The 18,720-nt window shown below is 40.2% G+C and overlaps 1 protein-coding gene across 28 annotated transcripts in view; it reads left to right on the forward strand.

Annotated features, from left to right (window-relative positions):
* Positions 1-18,720, forward strand: part of DTNA (dystrobrevin alpha) — a 352,058-nt gene that overhangs the window by 246,235 nt on the left and 87,103 nt on the right. For all 28 annotated transcript variants that reach the window (XM_053206596.1, XM_053206598.1, XM_053206597.1 and 25 more), the window contains one exon: positions 9,224-9,437. In XM_053206596.1, the coding sequence (XP_053062571.1) occupies positions 9,224-9,437 (214 nt within the window). The remainder of the gene's footprint in view (positions 1-9,223; positions 9,438-18,720) is intronic.

An 18,720-nucleotide genomic window follows, 5' to 3' on the forward strand; every position in this document is an offset into this window, starting at 1 on the left:
CTTTTCTTGAAGCCCTTTCTATTCTATCATGCACCTTACCCAGGAAACTAAAAGTAAAACTAAAATGCGATCTTTGTAAGCTATGATGATTCTCTCCAAGGATCCTTAGCAAAGAGAACCATCTTGGTGATAAAGGTATACTGTGGGAACAAGGAAGATGTTGACTTTGGAAGCATAAATAATTTGGTGAGCTACTCAAATGCTGTTCAGATTCATATTTTAGAAAGATGCAGCTCATGGCTCATGAATGGAAATCAAATACAAAACTTGTCTTTTATTAACATTTTCTTTCCCAACTCCATGTTTGGTCAAGGTGGCTAATATCTTCAGTGTAATCACATGAAAATGCATTTGTTGACCCTGGCAAAGCATGCAACTGAACTGAATTTCTCTTCCCTACTAGCTTTTTAAACACTATTTTGTCATGATCAAAGACCTGATGGGACATAAAAATAAATTGTTTAAATTGAGAAAATCTTAACGACCGGCTAATTTGCACAAGGCTTTCTTGACCACAATTTTCCCGGGATTCTTGTGATACCTTTTATATGAAGTCCCCTGGCTCAAGACATCCATTTCCTCTTCTTCCTGTCTCTTGTCTCCTTAAGTCATGCTCCCTAGCAGTGGTCCAAACATCCTTGCTCTTCAAAATCACCTAAGGAACAGCCAAAACCTGGGGATACCCTGGCCAAACTCCAGACCTGTGGAATCGGGGGCCACAGTTCGAGACGCACTCGCTGCTCCAAAGAGCACTTCTGATTTTCACCACTGGACTGGTTGGCTGTAGACAGGGATGGGAATTAGCTCACATTAGGTATTTTGAAAATGAAACTTAGTATGAAACTTCACGGGATGCAAATTCTCGATCTGTTTGCTCACTGAAAAATTAGACAAGTGTCAAATAATGGACAATAGGAAAGGTTACAAAGTGACAGACCCTGCTTCCCAGTACATTCAGCATGTAAACTCTGCTGGCCCAGTCAGGTCAGTGCAAGACCTGGTTGCGCCTTCTTCCTTCATTGTTCTCTGCTCTCGGTCACTAGATCATCTTCTTCCCGGAGTATCCTCCCCAACTCATCTTTATGTGTCAGATCCTGCTGTGATTCAGAAACCAACTCGAGCCCTGCCTCTTCCTCCTCTACACCTTTCCAAAGTTTCCAGCCTGCATAGCATCACTGTATTTTGAACTCCAGTAGTGTTTTGTTTTGTTTTGTTTTTTAATCTGTTCTATGGATGTGGCCCTTTGATGACAGAGTGTCTCATCCTGATGTTCGGTTAGGCCATCTGAACATGTCTCTCCCGTGGGAATTAGAATCCCAGGCTCTCGTATTTTGTTTAGTTCCCTTTAACATCAAGCATAATGTATTGTAGAATCTTTAAAATTACTGGTTGGATTTCATTTCTTTTCAAAATGTGATGGAATCTCATTTCTTGCTTCCTTTCCCAGCTCTGGATGTATAAGCATATGGCCGTCTCCCTCTGTATGTTAATGCCTGTGTGTGCAATAGATGTATGATAAGTTAGTGACACATTGACATATTCTTTTCTTCTCATGAGTTGAGGCTTTCTGAATTTCAAGATGAGTAGTTGATCTGGAAGTCAACTAAACTAGTCATCACTCTGGTACAGTCTCTTACAGATTTCTATCATCACACCTGTTAAGAGGAAAACAAACCTGAGGGGCACCTGGGTGGCTCAGTTAAGTGTCCAACTTCCGCTCAAGTCATGATCTCACGGCTCAGGAGTTTGAGCCCCACATTGGGCTCTGCGCTGACAGTTCAGAGCCTGGAGCCTGCTTCAGGTTCTGTGTCTCCCTCTTTCTCTGCCTTTCCCCCACTAGCACACTCTCTGTCTCTCTCAAAAACAAAGGAAACATTTTTAAAAAGAGAAAAACAAACCTGAAATTATAGAAGAAATCTTATATTAAGGGACAAACATCTTTATCACTGACAGAGTGGAGCGAAGAATTGAAAGAATTGGGAGGTTATAGTTTTATCGGAATATGAAAGTAAATGTTAATGCCTGCTTTCTCTCAAAAATAACAATAATGCCTAAACTGTAGATGGTGCTTCAGAGTTTACTCTTTTCCATGTAGTTTCTGTTGTGCCCCAGAACACCTGTAAGAAAGTTTGATGTTATTATTCCTGTTGTGCATGAAGAAACACTTGAATCCAAGTCCACGATCTCTAAGCCCATTTTTCTCTGTAAGAGAAACTAGATTGTTGTTGCCTACGCCATGCTCCTTGCTGGGTCCCTCTGTTCTCCACCACCTGTAAGTTCTGTGTGCTCAGGGACCTGCCTGTCTTCTTCACTCTAATTCTAGAACGCAGAAGAATACTGAAACATAATAAGGGCTGAATAAATACTTATGAATGAAGTTGTTAGTCTCTCTAATGGAAGGCTAAGATAGAAGGCTGGTTTTCGCCTGGCCGAGACAATGAGTTTGGAGAGGAACCTGAAGTTGTTCCTGACACTCACAAGGGGACATGTTCTCCTCTCCACCTCCTCACACCCTGCCCATGTGGCAGTCTGACCCACATGGGAGGCTCCTTGAAAGCATTCTTACTTAAATCTAGTTGGCATTTCGAATACTGACTGAGACTTGGCATGTGAGAGCTGTCCTAGGAAAAACTCAATGCTTCCATGTGTGCTCCTCTTAGTGCTAAGGGCATCAGAATTTTATTGGAAAACTAAGTGAATGAATCTCCATAATGAACTCTCCTATAAGCCTACAAACATATTTTAATAATCCACTATGTGAATGAACACAGTTTGACACTTCAAACCTGCAGTATAACCTAATCGGAAAAAGCACCTGAACTCGGTTCTCCTAATCTACAGAGTGGTCACAATGGGAAATTCCTGCTGGGGAATTTTCCTGAAAGTCAGGAAACTTAGATCTGGGGAGGAAAGAATTGGTTTCAGGAGAAAGAACCTACCCCCTTTGCTATGGGATTTGATGAGTAAGTCAACATCAGAATTCTCCCTGCTTGTACCTGCTTGTCTCAGAGATTGGAAACCGAATCCTAACAAAGCCTCAGACAACAGTTACCGTCACTTTAAGCAAGGTGGGTGGGGGTTGAGAGGGTATGTGCATGAGCGTACACATACACACCCCTGTCTACACACTAGAGGTTGTGTGTGTGTGTGTGTGTGTGTGTGTGTGTGTGTGTATACACACACACACACATATATATATATCCCCAGTGGTATATCAACAGGTTATATCAATTCCCAGCGTAACTGCAATTTACTTTTCTCCCAGGCAAGAAAGCACATCATGATGCAATGAGTGACCTTCTTATAGAAGTGAATCACAACCCCTCTAAAACAATGTATATATACATGATTATAGAAATCATTCTTTTTTGAGAGAGAGAGAGAGAGAGTGTGTGTGTGTGTGTGTGAACCAGGGAGAGGGGTGGACGGAGAGAGAGAATCCCAAGCAGGCTCCATGCTCAGCACAGTGCCCAACATGGGACTCTATCCCACGACCCTGGGATCATGACCTGAGCCAAAATCAAGACTCAGACATTCAAGTAACTGAGCCACCCAGGCACCCCATAAATCATTCTTAAACTGCGTAAGTTAACTTATAGTTATCAGCTCCTTGTAACACACTTCACAACCTATGAGAACATAGCAGGCTGTCTTAATGCCAAAGGACAGAGAACCACTGACTGCCAGCATGCCTTAAACTGCCTGGGGATGTTAAAATGCAGTTTCTGGTTCCGGGGTGGGGGCCTAAGATTCTGCATTTCTAATAAGCCTAATGCCTTGTGACTCTAAGTATGGTCCTGGACCAGCTGAGGCAGCACCAGGGAGCTATTTTACAACCTTGTAGGTGATTCCAGTGTGCAGCCATTGTTGAAAGCCACTACACCAAAAGGACCAGAGTTAAGTCGCTATGATTGTTTGTTGACCTTCCCCAGCTGGAAGCCCTTTGAAAGCCACCTAAAGGTTTCTAAATCTGTGATTATCAGAATCAACTGGAGAGCTTTAGGAAACGCTTTTCCCACCTTCCTAAATTTTGAAATCAGTAAGTGGTATAATGTGGGCTTGGGAATTTTGAGATCGCTGCATGCTTTAAAAAAAAAGAAAAAGGTGTCGTGCTTAGATTCACTGACCTGGACCCAGTCTCTGTGATGTGGTCCAGGTAAGGCCAGCCCTGGACTAAATAATGAAACAGACTACATCCTAAAGTTGTTTTTTTTTTATATTCCTACCCTTTCTGTACCCTCTCTTCCATCTTTTACCCTATTTATATGATTCTCCTACTTCTAATAAAGTTTATGACATCAGTCATTTCTACCTAGATATAAATGAGTTTGGTATTTTTGCACTTTTCCCAGAGATACTTGGATTTAAGTCATTGCTAACAGTGAGCTAAAGAGTTCATTTCTGGGGCGCCTGGGTGGCTCGGTCAGTTAGGCCTCCAACTTCAGCTCAGGTCATGATCTCACGGCTAGTGAGTTCGAGCCCTGCATTGGGCTCTGTGCTGACCGCTCAGAGCCTGGAGCCTGCTTCAGATTCTGTGACTCCCTCTCTCTCTCTGCCCCTCCCCTGCTTATGCTCTCTGTCTCTCAAAAAATAAATAAGTGTTTTAAAAAAAGTTCATTTCCTAAAAAAAAAATAGTGTAACATCAGCAAACAGATAAGAAACATCACTTGAGAATAGCAAACTCCTCTCTAGCCACATACAAACACTTCCCCCCACACCCCTGCCTCTGACCAAGCCCTTTTCTACTTAAGATTGCCTGAATTTAAAACAAACTGCTGAAGCTTTGTATATTTCCATTTATTTATGAATACAAACTTTTAGGTATTAATAATGTCCAAAATTAACATTAATATTATTTGTAAGATTCTATGAAGTACTAAATACTACCGTTAAGAACACGTTTATTTTTGATATGGTTAATGTTAACCAAATAATTTTATTATACAAACTGTTGCCTTATCTAGTATATTAGTATAAAATGGATGCAGTTTTATAGATGAGGAAACCCCACTTCGTCTCGTCTGTGCCTAATAGCAGGTGCTCTATGATGGACAGTTAAAGCATGATGGCTATTTAGCAAAGTGTGCACAGTGCCATCTAGTGGTATTCAGTCATCACTGCAAAACCTAAATGTCCATTTTCCAAAGTGATTTTGATGGCTCAAGAGTAAACATCTTTATACAACTGTCAGACTTTTTTTTTTAATTTTTTTCAACGTTTATTTGTTTTTTGGGGGGACAGAGAGAGACAGAAGAGCATGAACGGGGAGGGGCAGAGAGAGAGGGAGACACAGAATCGGAAACAGGCTCCAGGCTCTGAGCCATCAGCCCAGCGCCTGACGTGGGGCTCGAACTCACGGACCGCGAGATCGTGACCTGGCTGAAGTCGGACGCTTAACCGACTGCACCACCCAAGCGCCCCAGACTTTTAAAACAGACTTCCTAATAGCTTCCTTATGACTCTAAACTTAGCACATTTCTTAGTGCTCCTACTATTAAGCAGAAGGCTTGTGATACCTTTTAATAATAATTAATAGATATTAAATACTTCTATGCACTGAGCACTGAGATAAGTGCTTTCTATGGATTATCTCATTTGATCCCCCAATAACCCTGCAGTGGAGCAGCTCTTGTTGTCCCCATCTTACAGATGTGGAAACTGAAACTTAAGGACATTAAGTGATTTGCTCAAGGTCACATGGATAGTCGATAGGAGAAGCCAGTTGAAACCCAACCTACCGTCCAGGAACCTGCACTATTCTGCACTGTAATCTGCACCTCCCAAAGCAGTTACCAATGGAATAAAATTTCTGATAAGTCTTTATGAAAGAGGGCCTTCCTCACCAGGTCTCTAATTATCAAACACGGTAAAACCAATTCAAACTCCACTAACTGAGAACGTAACGACAGTTAAACTAAATATTATCTGTCTTTGGGGCTGAGATGTAGTTTGGCCTTCTTTTGTATGGCCAACACGATATATGCTCAAAATTACATGTCAATTAACTTATCGAATTTGGGGGCACTGGGCTGAAAGTTGGGTTTGGATTCACAGACCTTGTAAGTTGATAATGGTGTAGCATTTATCAGATATAATGGCGTAGCATAGATCAGAAGGTGTTTAATTATCTTAACACTAGTAGTTATCATTTGTTGAGCACCTATGTGCCAAGCTCTGTGACCATTACCTGTGTATACATTTTCTCTTTTCTCCTCGCTGTAACTGTCTCTAGATGGTAGTCTCCTCATTTCTAGAAAGGAAACAGTAAAGTATATAGAGGAGGAGTAACGTGCCCACAGTTTTATGATTATTAGTAGAGCCAGGGGTGAAACTTCAATCTTTGTGACTGCAAAATCTGTGTCTTTTGCCACTCTTGGAAAATAAGTATTATAGTGTGCATGATTCCAGTTTTCTGTGTACCGCCATCCCTATGCAAAAAGACCATCATCTCTGCTGGGATGACGGTAACAGGCTCCAGCCACTTCCCCCGTGCATGCCTGTCCACCTCCATTGCTTTCTGCCCTTACTGTCCGAAATGATAGTTTTCAGCTGCATTTCTGAGCGTGTCACTCTATTTAACACCTGTGTCTTCATACTTTTAGTGTAAAGGCCAAAAGATTTGCCATAGCCACAGTACTCCTCCAGCCTTATCTTATTCCTCTGGGCCCTTCACGACCATCTCATAATCCCATTTTGTATGTAGCACCCTGTCCACCACAACAGATCATCATTTGTGATTATCTGTGTAATTGTGAGTCATGTCCAAATCCCCACCTGTTAGTTCCTTGAGGCAGGAACAACATCTTTGCATCCTGCACCCAGACGTATCCCCAAGGACTAGATCCAGAGGATCTGTACATCAAACATAAAGGGAATAATTATAGGAACCCAGTTCCTGCAGAAATTAATTTAATTCCTCAAGAAGTTAATTAAACAAACAAACAAACAAACAAAAACTTATAGATGCCGTCTACCTGGAAGTACCTTGGATGCTGACTTGAAAAATTGGATAAATAGCATTAAGAAATACAAATAATTTCCTTGTAGGACATACAGAGAAAGTTATAAATTTGGAATCCCATAAGTCTGAATTTATCCAAATCTAATAGATATGTAAGTATTTCAGTTAGAAAGTGATTTGTATTCTTCTGTCCCAAATAAGAGATATGCTGGAAAGTTGTTTTATTCTGTTTTGTGTTTTTTTTTTTTTTAGTTTTACATGATTCACATTGTACCTTTGTTCAAGTGCAACATATTGTCCTGTGTGTCAGGCATTACCACTTTTGACTTCATGATTTTTCCCATGTAAGGAGCACTGTCCTCACTCTGTAGATGGGGACACTGAAGCTCTATGTCTTCAAGGCTATGAGGGCATGCACTTGAAGTAGAAGGGCCGTATTTAGACCTCGGTCTTTGGACTTAAAGTCCAGTGCTCATTTGGACTCCCAAGTCCAGAAGTTCAATACATGTTAGTGTTTTTTTAACATAGTGTCAGAAATGAGTAAAGAAGCAGGAAACTAAAACTTATGAGTAAGTAGAAACGCATACGTGGAGTGCACATTTTTCAGGAACTGAAACCTAAGTGTGTATTTCATTGAGAAAGACAACATACTTAGTTTCAAGAGCAAAAGCATGATGAAAAGTGAACCTTAAATATGGCGAAGTTGTGGGGACACTGGAATTCTCATACATTGTTGATGTAGATGTGAAATACCACAACTATATCGGAACACACCTGGGGAGTTTCTCAAACATTCAATATATACCAACCATACAACCTAGCCCATTTCATTTCCAAGTATTTACCAAGAGAAATGGAGCTTATGTCTATACAAACATTTGTACGTGGCTGTTCATAGCAACTTCATTCATAATAACCCCAAACTGAAACAACTCAAGTGTCTATCAACAGGTGAGTTGAAAACCAAATTGTGATCTATCCACGAACAGAATGCTATTCAACAATATTAAGGAACAAACTATTAATACATGCAACAACGCGGATGACTCTCAAAGTAATTATACCAAGTAGAAGGATCCAGACAAAATAAAAGTACGTACCGCATGATTCCAGCTATCTAGAATCCTGGAAAACCATTTTGGAAAGTATATCTGTGGTTGCCTGGGGTGAGGAGTGGGCTGGATTAAAAGGAACCAGAGGAAACCTTTGGGATGGAGACGATCACTGTCCTGATTGTGGCAATGCTTTCTGGGGTGTTATAACAAGGCTTGAGCATGACCAGGGAAGAAATAGAAATGGAATTCTTGACACTAGTGAAAGTAACCATGACTTAAGTTCTATGAGTTAGTCAATAGTGTAGCCAAGAAGCTGTTCTTGACCAGGTTAAATAAGTGATCCGTGACTTAATTCTGATAACTTTTCCTTTTTTCCCTGCCTGTCTTCCCACCTTCCTTAACTTTCTCTTTTTTTTATTTCAAACCTTATACTATGAAAAATATATAAATAAATTAAAATATTTTAAATAAACGCAGGTTTGATATCTTTTCGAATGCTAGAATTTAAGTGCTGGTTTTGTGTCTCTTTCTTTCAAGGGGTCGGTGTGTACAGTGGGAAAATGCTTTAAAGCCAGAGAGACTTGTTAATTTTAATCACAAGTGCCATACACTTCAAAGTTGCTAAGAAACTAGATCTTAAATGTTCTCACCACAAAAAAAGAAATTATAATTCTGGGACATGATGTGTTAGCTAATGCTAGGGTGATAATCACATTGCAATATATAAATCTATCAAATCAATATGTTGTATACCTTGAAGTTACACATACACGATGTTGTATGTCAACAGTTTTTATTTCAGCGTTTTTTGAAAATGACGTGGATAGACATGGATTTTAAAAGCAGTTTTGCCATTGACTGGCCTTGGACCCTTGCATTTGTCAGTTAACTTCCCTGGTCCTCAGTTTCTCATATGTAACGTAAAGATAGTAGCTGCATTTCAAGGGTCACGTTGAAGATTAGAAGTAACTATCTACTGTGGTTTTCAGGAAATAATTTTCTTGGTATTATACACGGTACATCAAGTCTTTGAGATCATGCACTGTCTATGTACATTTGCTTATGTCAACCCCTACAAGAGTTGAACTCATATTGAGGACTTTGAGGTGCCTTGACAAAATAGGACAGATGGTACGTGTAAAATAATGAGTTTACCTTTCCCTGCATTTTGGGCTGATGTGTTCCCTCTGCTTTAATTGTATGTAGTGCACCTGGTGGACATTTGGAACGTCATAGAAGCATTGCGGGAAAATGCTCTGAACAACCTGGACCCTAACATAGAACTCAGTGTGGCCCGCTTGGAGGCTGTGCTTTCCACCATTTTCTACCAGCTCAACAAACGGATGCCAACCACTCACCAAATCCAGGTGGAACAGTCCATCAGCCTCCTGCTTAACTTCCTGCTGGCAGCCTTTGATCCGTAAGCTCCCTCTGAATAGCTGTTCCTCTCTGCATGTTTGGTCTCTCCCTCCTCTTGTCCTTCTTGGTCTCTTCCAAATGATTTTCTAGAGTAGCTGGCTGCCTCTTTTTCTTGATCAGAAACTTATCTCAATAAAATCTGTCTGTGTTTAACATAAATTGTAAATGCCATGGGGGAAAAAAACAGTAAAAAAGTGCCACAGGAAATTGAGGACAATTGTATTTTGTATGCTGACCTTTGTTTAACTCATCCCATGCTTCCTAAAAGCTACAGATGCTTGAAAGTGTCGCACGATGGCATGCCTGTGGAGCAGTTTAATGAAGCGTGCAGTGGAAGGATGTTTTCAACTCTCTTCTCTGCAGATTGCCTAAGACAGTGTTTCTGAGGTGTCATAACAAGATCCTAGAGCAAACAGAGAGATTGAAGAGGGTTTCTTGATCAGCCTAGTGAAAGGAGCCATGGCTTGTGTTAAATGGATCAGTCAATAATGTGCCATATAAAACAGTGTAATGCCTTCCGCACATGATAATTAAATCTCAGCCTCGTTATCTTATAATTTTGTCTCATAGAATGAGAGAATTTCTGAGCTGGCTGAAATATTAAAGACTGTTCTTCCAAATCTCTCATTTTACAGATGAAGGACCTGAAGCACAAAGAGGCTGTCCCTTGACCAGTGTCTCTCAGCATGTTAGTGGCAGAGTAGGGATTTAGGTATTCAGCTAAGATTTCTTTTCCAAGGCATATGTGGCAGCCTTGTGAAGTGTAAAAACTCCCCTGAATTACTTTATCAGCCTAAGATTTCAAAAGGTCTTTGGCTGATTGCCTTTAGTCTAGATATGGTATCAGCATCCCCACTTTCACTACTGGTTTTGAATATTAAAACGGAAAATTGCTAACTTGACCTTTCAGCAATCACATTTTAAGACTCTCAAAAGATTTTGCTTAGTCTCATTGTCTGGCCAATGCTTGGGAATATCTAAGCCTGGCACTGGAGATGTTCCAGCCAGGCTAATGTTATTATGCCGCTCACGAAAGCTACCAGCTGTCACTTTACAACCTAGAGTGGTAACAGAATTATCCGTGCTTGGTTTGACCTGTGTAGAGTATTGTCTCATGATGTTTAAATTTTGAGTAATTCTCGACTTGAAATAAACAGTTCTGAAACAAGCAGTCCGGCTTGATAGATCCCACGCTTAGCCTGTGCGGACTTCAGAACTGATGTTCTGCTTTGGCCTAATCACTATGGTAACCAAGTGGCAGGTAGGTAGAGAAGGCTATGGTTCCACATGACAGGTGACAGAATGGAGCTAGGCTATGGAATTTCTGTAATGGCATTTCCATCCTCCCCCCTTGACAAGAGCACAGAAGCTTTCAGACTTGCCACTAGTCTTCAGGGGGCTTATTTGTTATAAGTGGAATGACGGAGAATGTAAAAAGAGAAATAGAATTCTTGCCAGATCTTAGAGTATTGCTGGAGGATTCATAAGGAATCAAAGATAAAAAAATAATTTGTATCCACTCCATAAATGTAGAAACTGGGCCAGATTAATATTAAGGAAGGAGGACCTTGTGAAATATGTTAGAGTTATAATACATACATGTCTCATTTTATATGACATATCATATCTCAGTATTTCTCATAACATGAGAAATATACAATAGAGTTAGATTTTTCACTTCTGTTTAGAAATATTGGGAAGATCACTTTTAAAAAATAGGGCTGTAGATGTTCTCTAAGTAGCTACTGATAATCATTTCAAGGTTGATGAATGCTAAGCTTAAAGACTATCCCAAGGTCAGGAGCCATCAATGTGAACGTTCACATGGAATATCTGTTTGGTTCTTACTCTTCTTACAGACAAAAAGGGCCCTGATGTATACTTTCAGTAATCTCATTATAGTAGATTTTTTAAAACATCCACATAGAGAAATCTCATTTTACAGATTTACAGACACATCCATATAGAGACCCCAGTCTACAGATGCTTCTGCCTTCTCTGTTTTGGCATTGCAAATGAGTATAGGCAGTTCTGCTGATTCTCAAACTTCCATCTGATGGCTTTTGAAAATCTAGACGATGTGGGATGTGAGCCATAAGGAAGTATCAGTAGCTGGAAAGAGACTATAACCGGAAATATTCACTTAAAAGTGAATGTAAGAAGTGAAACTTAAGAATAAAATGAATGTTCAATTCAATTTCTTATAATAGTAAACTCCTGTTTCTCCAAATGAGATCCAGTATGGAAATCTGATGTTGCTTCCTACCACCTATCCCACGACAGAACCCAAGCATTTAAGGGAGCCTTCTGCATTTCGGTAGACGTGAATGAGCCTAGTACATCAAGGATATGCTGTTGCTCTTATAGAATCACTGAAACATTTGGGAGATTTTCTCATTTGCTGTAATTTGAATGAGCATTTAAAAAAAACCAAAAAAAAGTCTAAAATAAAAATTTAAACTTGCATTCTAAAGAGATTATATATATGTCTATATTTTTTTGAAGGAAGGACAGTATAGCAATTTAAATTCATGAAGACTGAAAATAAGAACTTGCATTCAGAGAAACTTGGTCATTATTTTGGCAATGCCTTCAAATTCACCAGACCCAGCTGGTGGAGTCTTCCATGAATATGGTAACCTGAAATGAGGTTCAAGCCCACTGCACTTGCCTGTATCCTTGAGAACCAGATTTGCCTTCTCGCAACCATACCTCCCCCAAAATATCACTCTTTCCCTTCTCTCCCCAGAGAAACACCTGCGTCTCAGTCCTCCCCCAGACATGCTCACTGCAGACCACAGCTAGCTTCCTGGTTGCAAGGTTTCTCCACCAACTCAGCCTCTTAGAAGATAGAGGGCATTGCTACAGATGTAGGATGATTTCTAGAGTGTTAGGAGCTAGGATTCATGCCCAGAGACTATGCTTATGTTTGCCATTCTGTCTCTGAATATCAGTCCCTTGAGTCTAGAAGATGTTTTTCCTGACTTTCCTCCTAAAAATGGCTGTATCCTAGCAAGAGTCAACCAGTGGTCGATGACCAATCAACTTCTAAGCAGACCTCTCCATCCCAGACACTGTCTCCTCCAGAGTCCCTAGGAAAATGACAGGTGTACCTGGGAAGGGTGGGAAAGGTGTCAGAATCGGGGATGAGGGACTGAGAGTGAAGAATTAGAGAACAGCCAGAGCCAGTCTCTGTATCTCATCTCTTTTCTTCTGCACACCCCAGGAATTAGCCTGCCTCTTTCCCTTATTTGCTAACAACCTGGAGGCAGCTTTTCTTCCCACTGTTAACTATTATTTTTTAGGAAAACTGAGAGTAACAAAAGAAAACCAACATGGCAGAAAGTTACAAGGTGACAATAATTTTTTTCAACAGCTTTATTGAAAGGTATAATTGTGACCTTGACACTACTTCTTAAAAGTCTATATTGACCTTTCAAAGAGATGGGGTCACAAACTGATCCGCTGTGAAGCTCTTCACCTCTCATGGCTGAGTTGACCCCTCTCTTCCCCAGGTCCTACTGTTCCTTTCAAATGATTTTGTTATTCTTTTATGGTGCATGTCTTCCTATTTATATGACTGCCTCCCACAAGCTACTATACAGTGGGACCATGGCTTACTCTTTGTATCCACAGCACCTGAGACAATGTCCAGCTCATAATGAATCTACAAATGAATGAGTGAATGAATCAATGAATGAATGAATAAAGATCAAAGATTGACTTTTCTTAGCTCAACACACTAATTTCTTTTCATTCTTTTTCTGAAACTAAGTCCTCCTTAATCTCTAATATATTACCAAGACTAGGGAGTCCAGGTTTGCTCTGTCACCTAGATTCATACCCTCTATTTTTACTTCTGTTCCACAAGAGAAGAAAACAGATGGCTGTGACTACTAGTGTGGGAGTATCCTATTTTCACAAAAGACTTCCCTGTAGTTCTCGTACTCCCTTCTTCATTTCTTGGGAAACATGAACAACAACTTTAGTCTGTTGACTTAATCTCATTTCAATTCACTAGAATCTTCTTTCTTAGGGAAGTTCTTCCTAAGGTAGATTAGGTGACAGTGGCCTTGTTTTTAGCAAATGTTATTTTCACATATATTCAGCCATGCAAATCTCATAGGAGGACAAGGGTAAAGATTAAAAAGAATGGTGGTGTTCCTCTTCTCAGGTGTCACGCTATATTCTTAAAGCCAGTTCTCCAATGATAGTAATAATGTACTAATGTAATCAGTAATTATATATACTAATAGTGATTATGTACTAATGTAATTAGTAATCATATTACTCATTGTGGTAATAGCTAATACCATTTATTGTTTGCCCACAGTCCTACTGGTTGGGCACTATGGGATCATAACTTTTCAGGTTGAGTAAGCGTTACGGCTGGGACATGTGGAGGTTACATAGTGTGTAGGTAATACAGTGTCACACTAGGTGAGGTCAGTGGGGAAAAAGAATCATTTGTTTCAGGCATCAGTGTAAGTTCAGCTGTATTCATGCTTTCTATTACATTTTTAAATGAGAAATTAAGGTACTTTTCCCCCCAAACTTACCCAGCTTTTACAGGATATTTTTATGATGCCCACATTCCTAACCTTTCCAGTTTGTGGTACTCAGACATGTCTGACAGAGTGTATGTGAAGGAAATATTTGGACTTAACACATATTACATTGTAGATTTAGAGTCAGTTTTATGACAGCCATCTAGAATTCCAAATCTATCATATAATAGTCTTTCACAGAGAATACAGAATCCTCTGTTTGACATATTGCACCTTGCTGAGCCATTTGAACATCCATTCCCACTCCTGAGCTTCCCCACACACCCCCTCCAATGCTATGAAAGGTACCACAGCACTATTTCAGACTCGTGGATATAAAATATTCTGGAACTCTGCCCAAATCCGTCTGCCTTTTGAGTTTAAAAAATAATTTTGATGTTTAATGCAAGATGTAGTACAAAGGACACAGCCCTTTCTCTGCGCACCAGTGAAATGGATGGTTCACATTTGAGGCTGTGTGGTTGTGTGAGAGCAAAGGAAAAAGAGACGAGGTCTATAAAACCAAATGTTCTTTTTTCTTTTTATTGTCTATACGGCTAGAACTAGATATTTAACCTAGTGTTTGCTTGGTGATTTTCTTTCGTACCACGTCTTAAACTCAAGACTTCCACAGAACATTCTCCTCTAATCACTAAAATTTTGTTCTAGTAGAAAATACTTTGTTTCAAGGTTCCTGCTTGTCACGAAAATTGACTCTCTCTAAAGAATTTCCACAATTGTAGATAAAATGAACATTCTTAATGTCACTTGCCTTTATGTCAGACTTATACTTTGCGTGAGTGGCAAAAAGAGTTTCATAGGGGTAAAGGAGATATGTCCACAGTGTTGCCTCCTTCCATGCTGGAGAAACTCCCGGCAAACTCGCGTGGCCAGGTGTTATGACGAATTCTTTCCCCAAATGTTTTGCTAACATGATGGGAAGGCCAAAGAGATGCCACAGCCAATTAAGGGATTTCTATCTGTGCACATGTTAACTTCATCATCCCCCAAATAAGAGTAATTATGTATGTGCTTACTTCCAAATTCAAGGTGTCACATGACCGCACAACCTAATATTATGGACCGTAAGGCCAATCTTCATGACTTTTCTCAAGCATTTTAGTATTTCTCAATAGAAAACTTAAGTGGTAAATCGAAAAAAAAATCCTTTTCACGTGTGCATCCATTAACTTAACTAACGTATATTAAGAGCTTGCTTTGCACTGGGTGCCATGATAGGCTGGGGATGAAAGATGAGTGGGGTGAGGTCCCTACCCTCTGAAAAACATGCTGTATTAAAACTAACCGGTGTCGGGGTGCCTGAGAGCTCTGTCGTTAGGTGTCTGACTTCAGCTCAGGTCACAGTCTCACAGTTCATGAGTTCAAGCCCCTCACTGGGCTTTGTACTGACAGTACGGAACCTGCTTGGGCTTCTCTCTCTCTTCCTCTCTATTTGCCCCTCTCCCACTGTCTCTCTCTCTTTCAAAATAAATAAACTCTAAAAAAAATATTAATGAGTTTTGATTCTTTTTCTCCGATAAACTATGAGCAAACTGAGGGTGGGAGCCATACCTTATTCATCTTTAGATCCCCAACCTGTGAGACATGGTCAATAAATAATTGTTGAGTTATGAAATGAGTGATCCCTATGAACAAAATGACTCCCAGATAAAGAAATGAGTTACGATAGAGGCATGTTTTGGAAGAAAGAGGAGGAAACAATTTTCTCAGTTAATTAAGCTACCAAAATGTGCGAGAAAGAGAAATTTGTGTTCTGTGCTCATCAAAATGCTTACCAAATGTTTTTGTGAAATGTGTTGGTAAAAGAAGAGCTTCTGGTTTCTGTGCTCTCAAATAGAAAAATAATTCCATCAGCCTGTTCCAAATAGAGTCAGAATCCAAATCTCACTTTCAAGGACTTAAAATTTATCATGAGATTCTCTAATTTCAAACAGGAAACTCACTTGGCAACTTAGAGAAAATTTACATTCTGTTCTGAATTCAGCCTAGCATCTCAGACCTATCAATATCTATTTGTTGTTTTTCCTTCTTGTCAAAAGCAGATTTTCCCTCCCAGACAACTTTTCCCTAAAACGAATACCTTCTTAGTTAAAAGAAATCAGTTTCTCTCTTTTTGAGGTCATGAAAAAAGCCCAGTGTAATAGTTACTCACTTTTTACTATGATGAATGAGTCAAACCTTAAAGTAATGTATGTTTTTAAGACAGACACTCTACAAATCTCTGTATATATTTTAACTAAAGGGTGTTTTCTTATTTCCATTTTTTAATATTTTTAAGATGTTTATTTATTTATTTTGAAGGGGGGAGGGTAGGAGGGTGAGAGAGAGAGAGAATCCCAAGCAGGCTCCATCCTGCCAGCACAGACCCCAACATGGAGCTCAATCTCATAAACCGTGAGATCATGACCTGAGCTGAAAACAAGGGTCAGATGCTTAAATAACTGAGCCACCCAGGTGCCCCTCTTGTTTCCATTTTAATTGGTTACCTCTTAGGAAAATTTGGAAGTTTTCAGAGTGAAAAAACAAAGTATAAGGGAAATAAAAGATTTAAGGAAACCTTGATTTATAAAGCAATTTCAGTTTGCACTTTTGCTAATTTTCTGATTGTCTTAAATACCTTTCAAGGTGTTAATTACGCATCAGCATAGCAATTTAATTGGGTAGTTTTTGACCTCAAGCTAAATAGGAAAGTAAAGTTTGTATTGGCAAAAGCTTCCGGCTGATTGGCCTAAAAAAATAGAATATATTCCATTCTGCTAAAAACCAAATAGTGGGAAAAAAAGAGGAAAGCATGTATTATGCATTGTGTTCCTGCTCTACATTAAAAGGGAAAATATTAAAATAAAATTTTTACTTTAAAAATTTTTTTTAACGTTTATTTATTTTTGGGACAGAGAGAGACAGAGCATGAACGGGGGAGGGGCAGAGAGAGGGAGAGACACAGAATCTGAAACAGGCTCCAGGCTCCGAGCCATCAGCCCAGAGCCCGACGCGGGGCTCGAACTCATGGACCCCGAGATCGTGACCTGAGCTGAAGTCGGACGCTCAACCGACTGAGCCACCCAGGCGCCCCTAAAATTTTTACTTTAAAAGTACAATTTTTTAAACAAAAAATGATAGGCCAGTAGTACATTTCACTTTAAAGTTTTTGCTGTACCTTCTACACTACCAATCAGTCAACTGCGCTAGCAACTTTTCTCCACCAAGAATGGCTCATTGTCAGTCTTGTCATTGATTCGAAGGCCCAGCCCACCCATCAAATGGATGGTTCTGATAGATACACTGTATACTGCATGCAGTATTCGCAAACATACCTGGCTCTGCTCTTTCTTTAGATGGCGATTAGAACTGCACATGGGGAAACGTGGGTGGCTCAGTCAGTTAAGCGTCTGACTTCAGCTCAAGTCATGATCTCAAGGTCCTTGAGTTCTGTGCTGACAGCTCAGAGCCTGGAGCCTGCTTTGGATTCTGTATCTCCCTCTCTCTCTGCCCCTCCCCGGCTCATGCTCTGTCTTTCTTTCAAAAATAAGTAAACATAAATTCTTTTTTTAAAAAAAGGCACACATGAAGTTGGAGATGTGCTGCCCTAGCTCTTAGTACAAACAAAAGCATAGACTTTTTCTAGCGCTCTTCCCAGTGTTGCCGTTCCAAGGCTGTTTGGCCTGCAGCATTAGGGACAATCTACGTTTTTCATCCTCAGTACACTTTGGCAGGTCTTCTTCCGGAATTGTGGCCGACGGCCAACATTCCATATGGGCAGTTTTACTGCTTTACTCCTAGAGGCATTGCATGTGCAGACTCACTTTGGAACAATATGCTGCTTTCCTGCTGGTTTGCACTAGACTCCTGGGAGTTTCCTGTTATCCATCCTCCTGAGCTTGACTTTCCACTTCCTAGATACTTAAGGGATTTCCCGGTCTGTTTATGAATCACACGGCCCCGTTAGGGATGATTCCTGATGAGCACAACTCTTGTACTTCTCCCCTCGGGGTGCACCGATGTCTCCCTACTCCTTACTTGCATTGTTAATGCCACTTTCTCTCTCTCTCTCTCTCTCTCTCTCTCTCTCTCTCTCTCTCACACACACACACACACACACACACACACACACACACACGACCCTGATCCCAAGATGAGTTTAAGTAATGGCCCTCGGTGTGGAATCTTGTCAAACGTCTTTAGAAAATCTCTCTCCCCAACCCTTTTCTTCATCCTGTTTTATCTACTGAAAATGTTCTTTAAAAAGATCCATTTGTATTTAAGTCCTTGGTGTGTCCCCCTTTTCCATTGTGACATCATTCGTCTCCACTCACTCCTTAAATTCCTTCAAGATTTATCCACTGCTAGGGCTGAGCAAGGTCTAAATTCACCCACTATTGGTGTGCTTATGGAGATCTACATTCCTGCATACCCCCTGAATCCTTCTTTGTGACCAGGGTCACCTTTGCAATATGGCACAGTGGCTTGCATAACAATACATTCCAGTGGCCTAATTTCACCCTTGAGTTCCTGCAAAACTCTCATTGAACTGCCCTCCACTTGGTGATTTATCTAGATTTATTGTGTCAATTTGGCAGAATAGCTCTGATACAACCACTCCTGGATGTAATAGCATTAATCTTGCATTTCCAAGAACAATACAGAACTGGCGATCTCCCTAGGATCTTCTTCATTAAAAGCTAAGGCTTAAGAATTCATCTGTGAGCTATCATCATT

Source organism: Acinonyx jubatus, chromosome D3, assembly GCF_027475565.1.
Source record: "Acinonyx jubatus isolate Ajub_Pintada_27869175 chromosome D3, VMU_Ajub_asm_v1.0, whole genome shotgun sequence".
NCBI classification, from domain to species: domain Eukaryota; kingdom Metazoa; phylum Chordata; class Mammalia; order Carnivora; family Felidae; genus Acinonyx; species Acinonyx jubatus.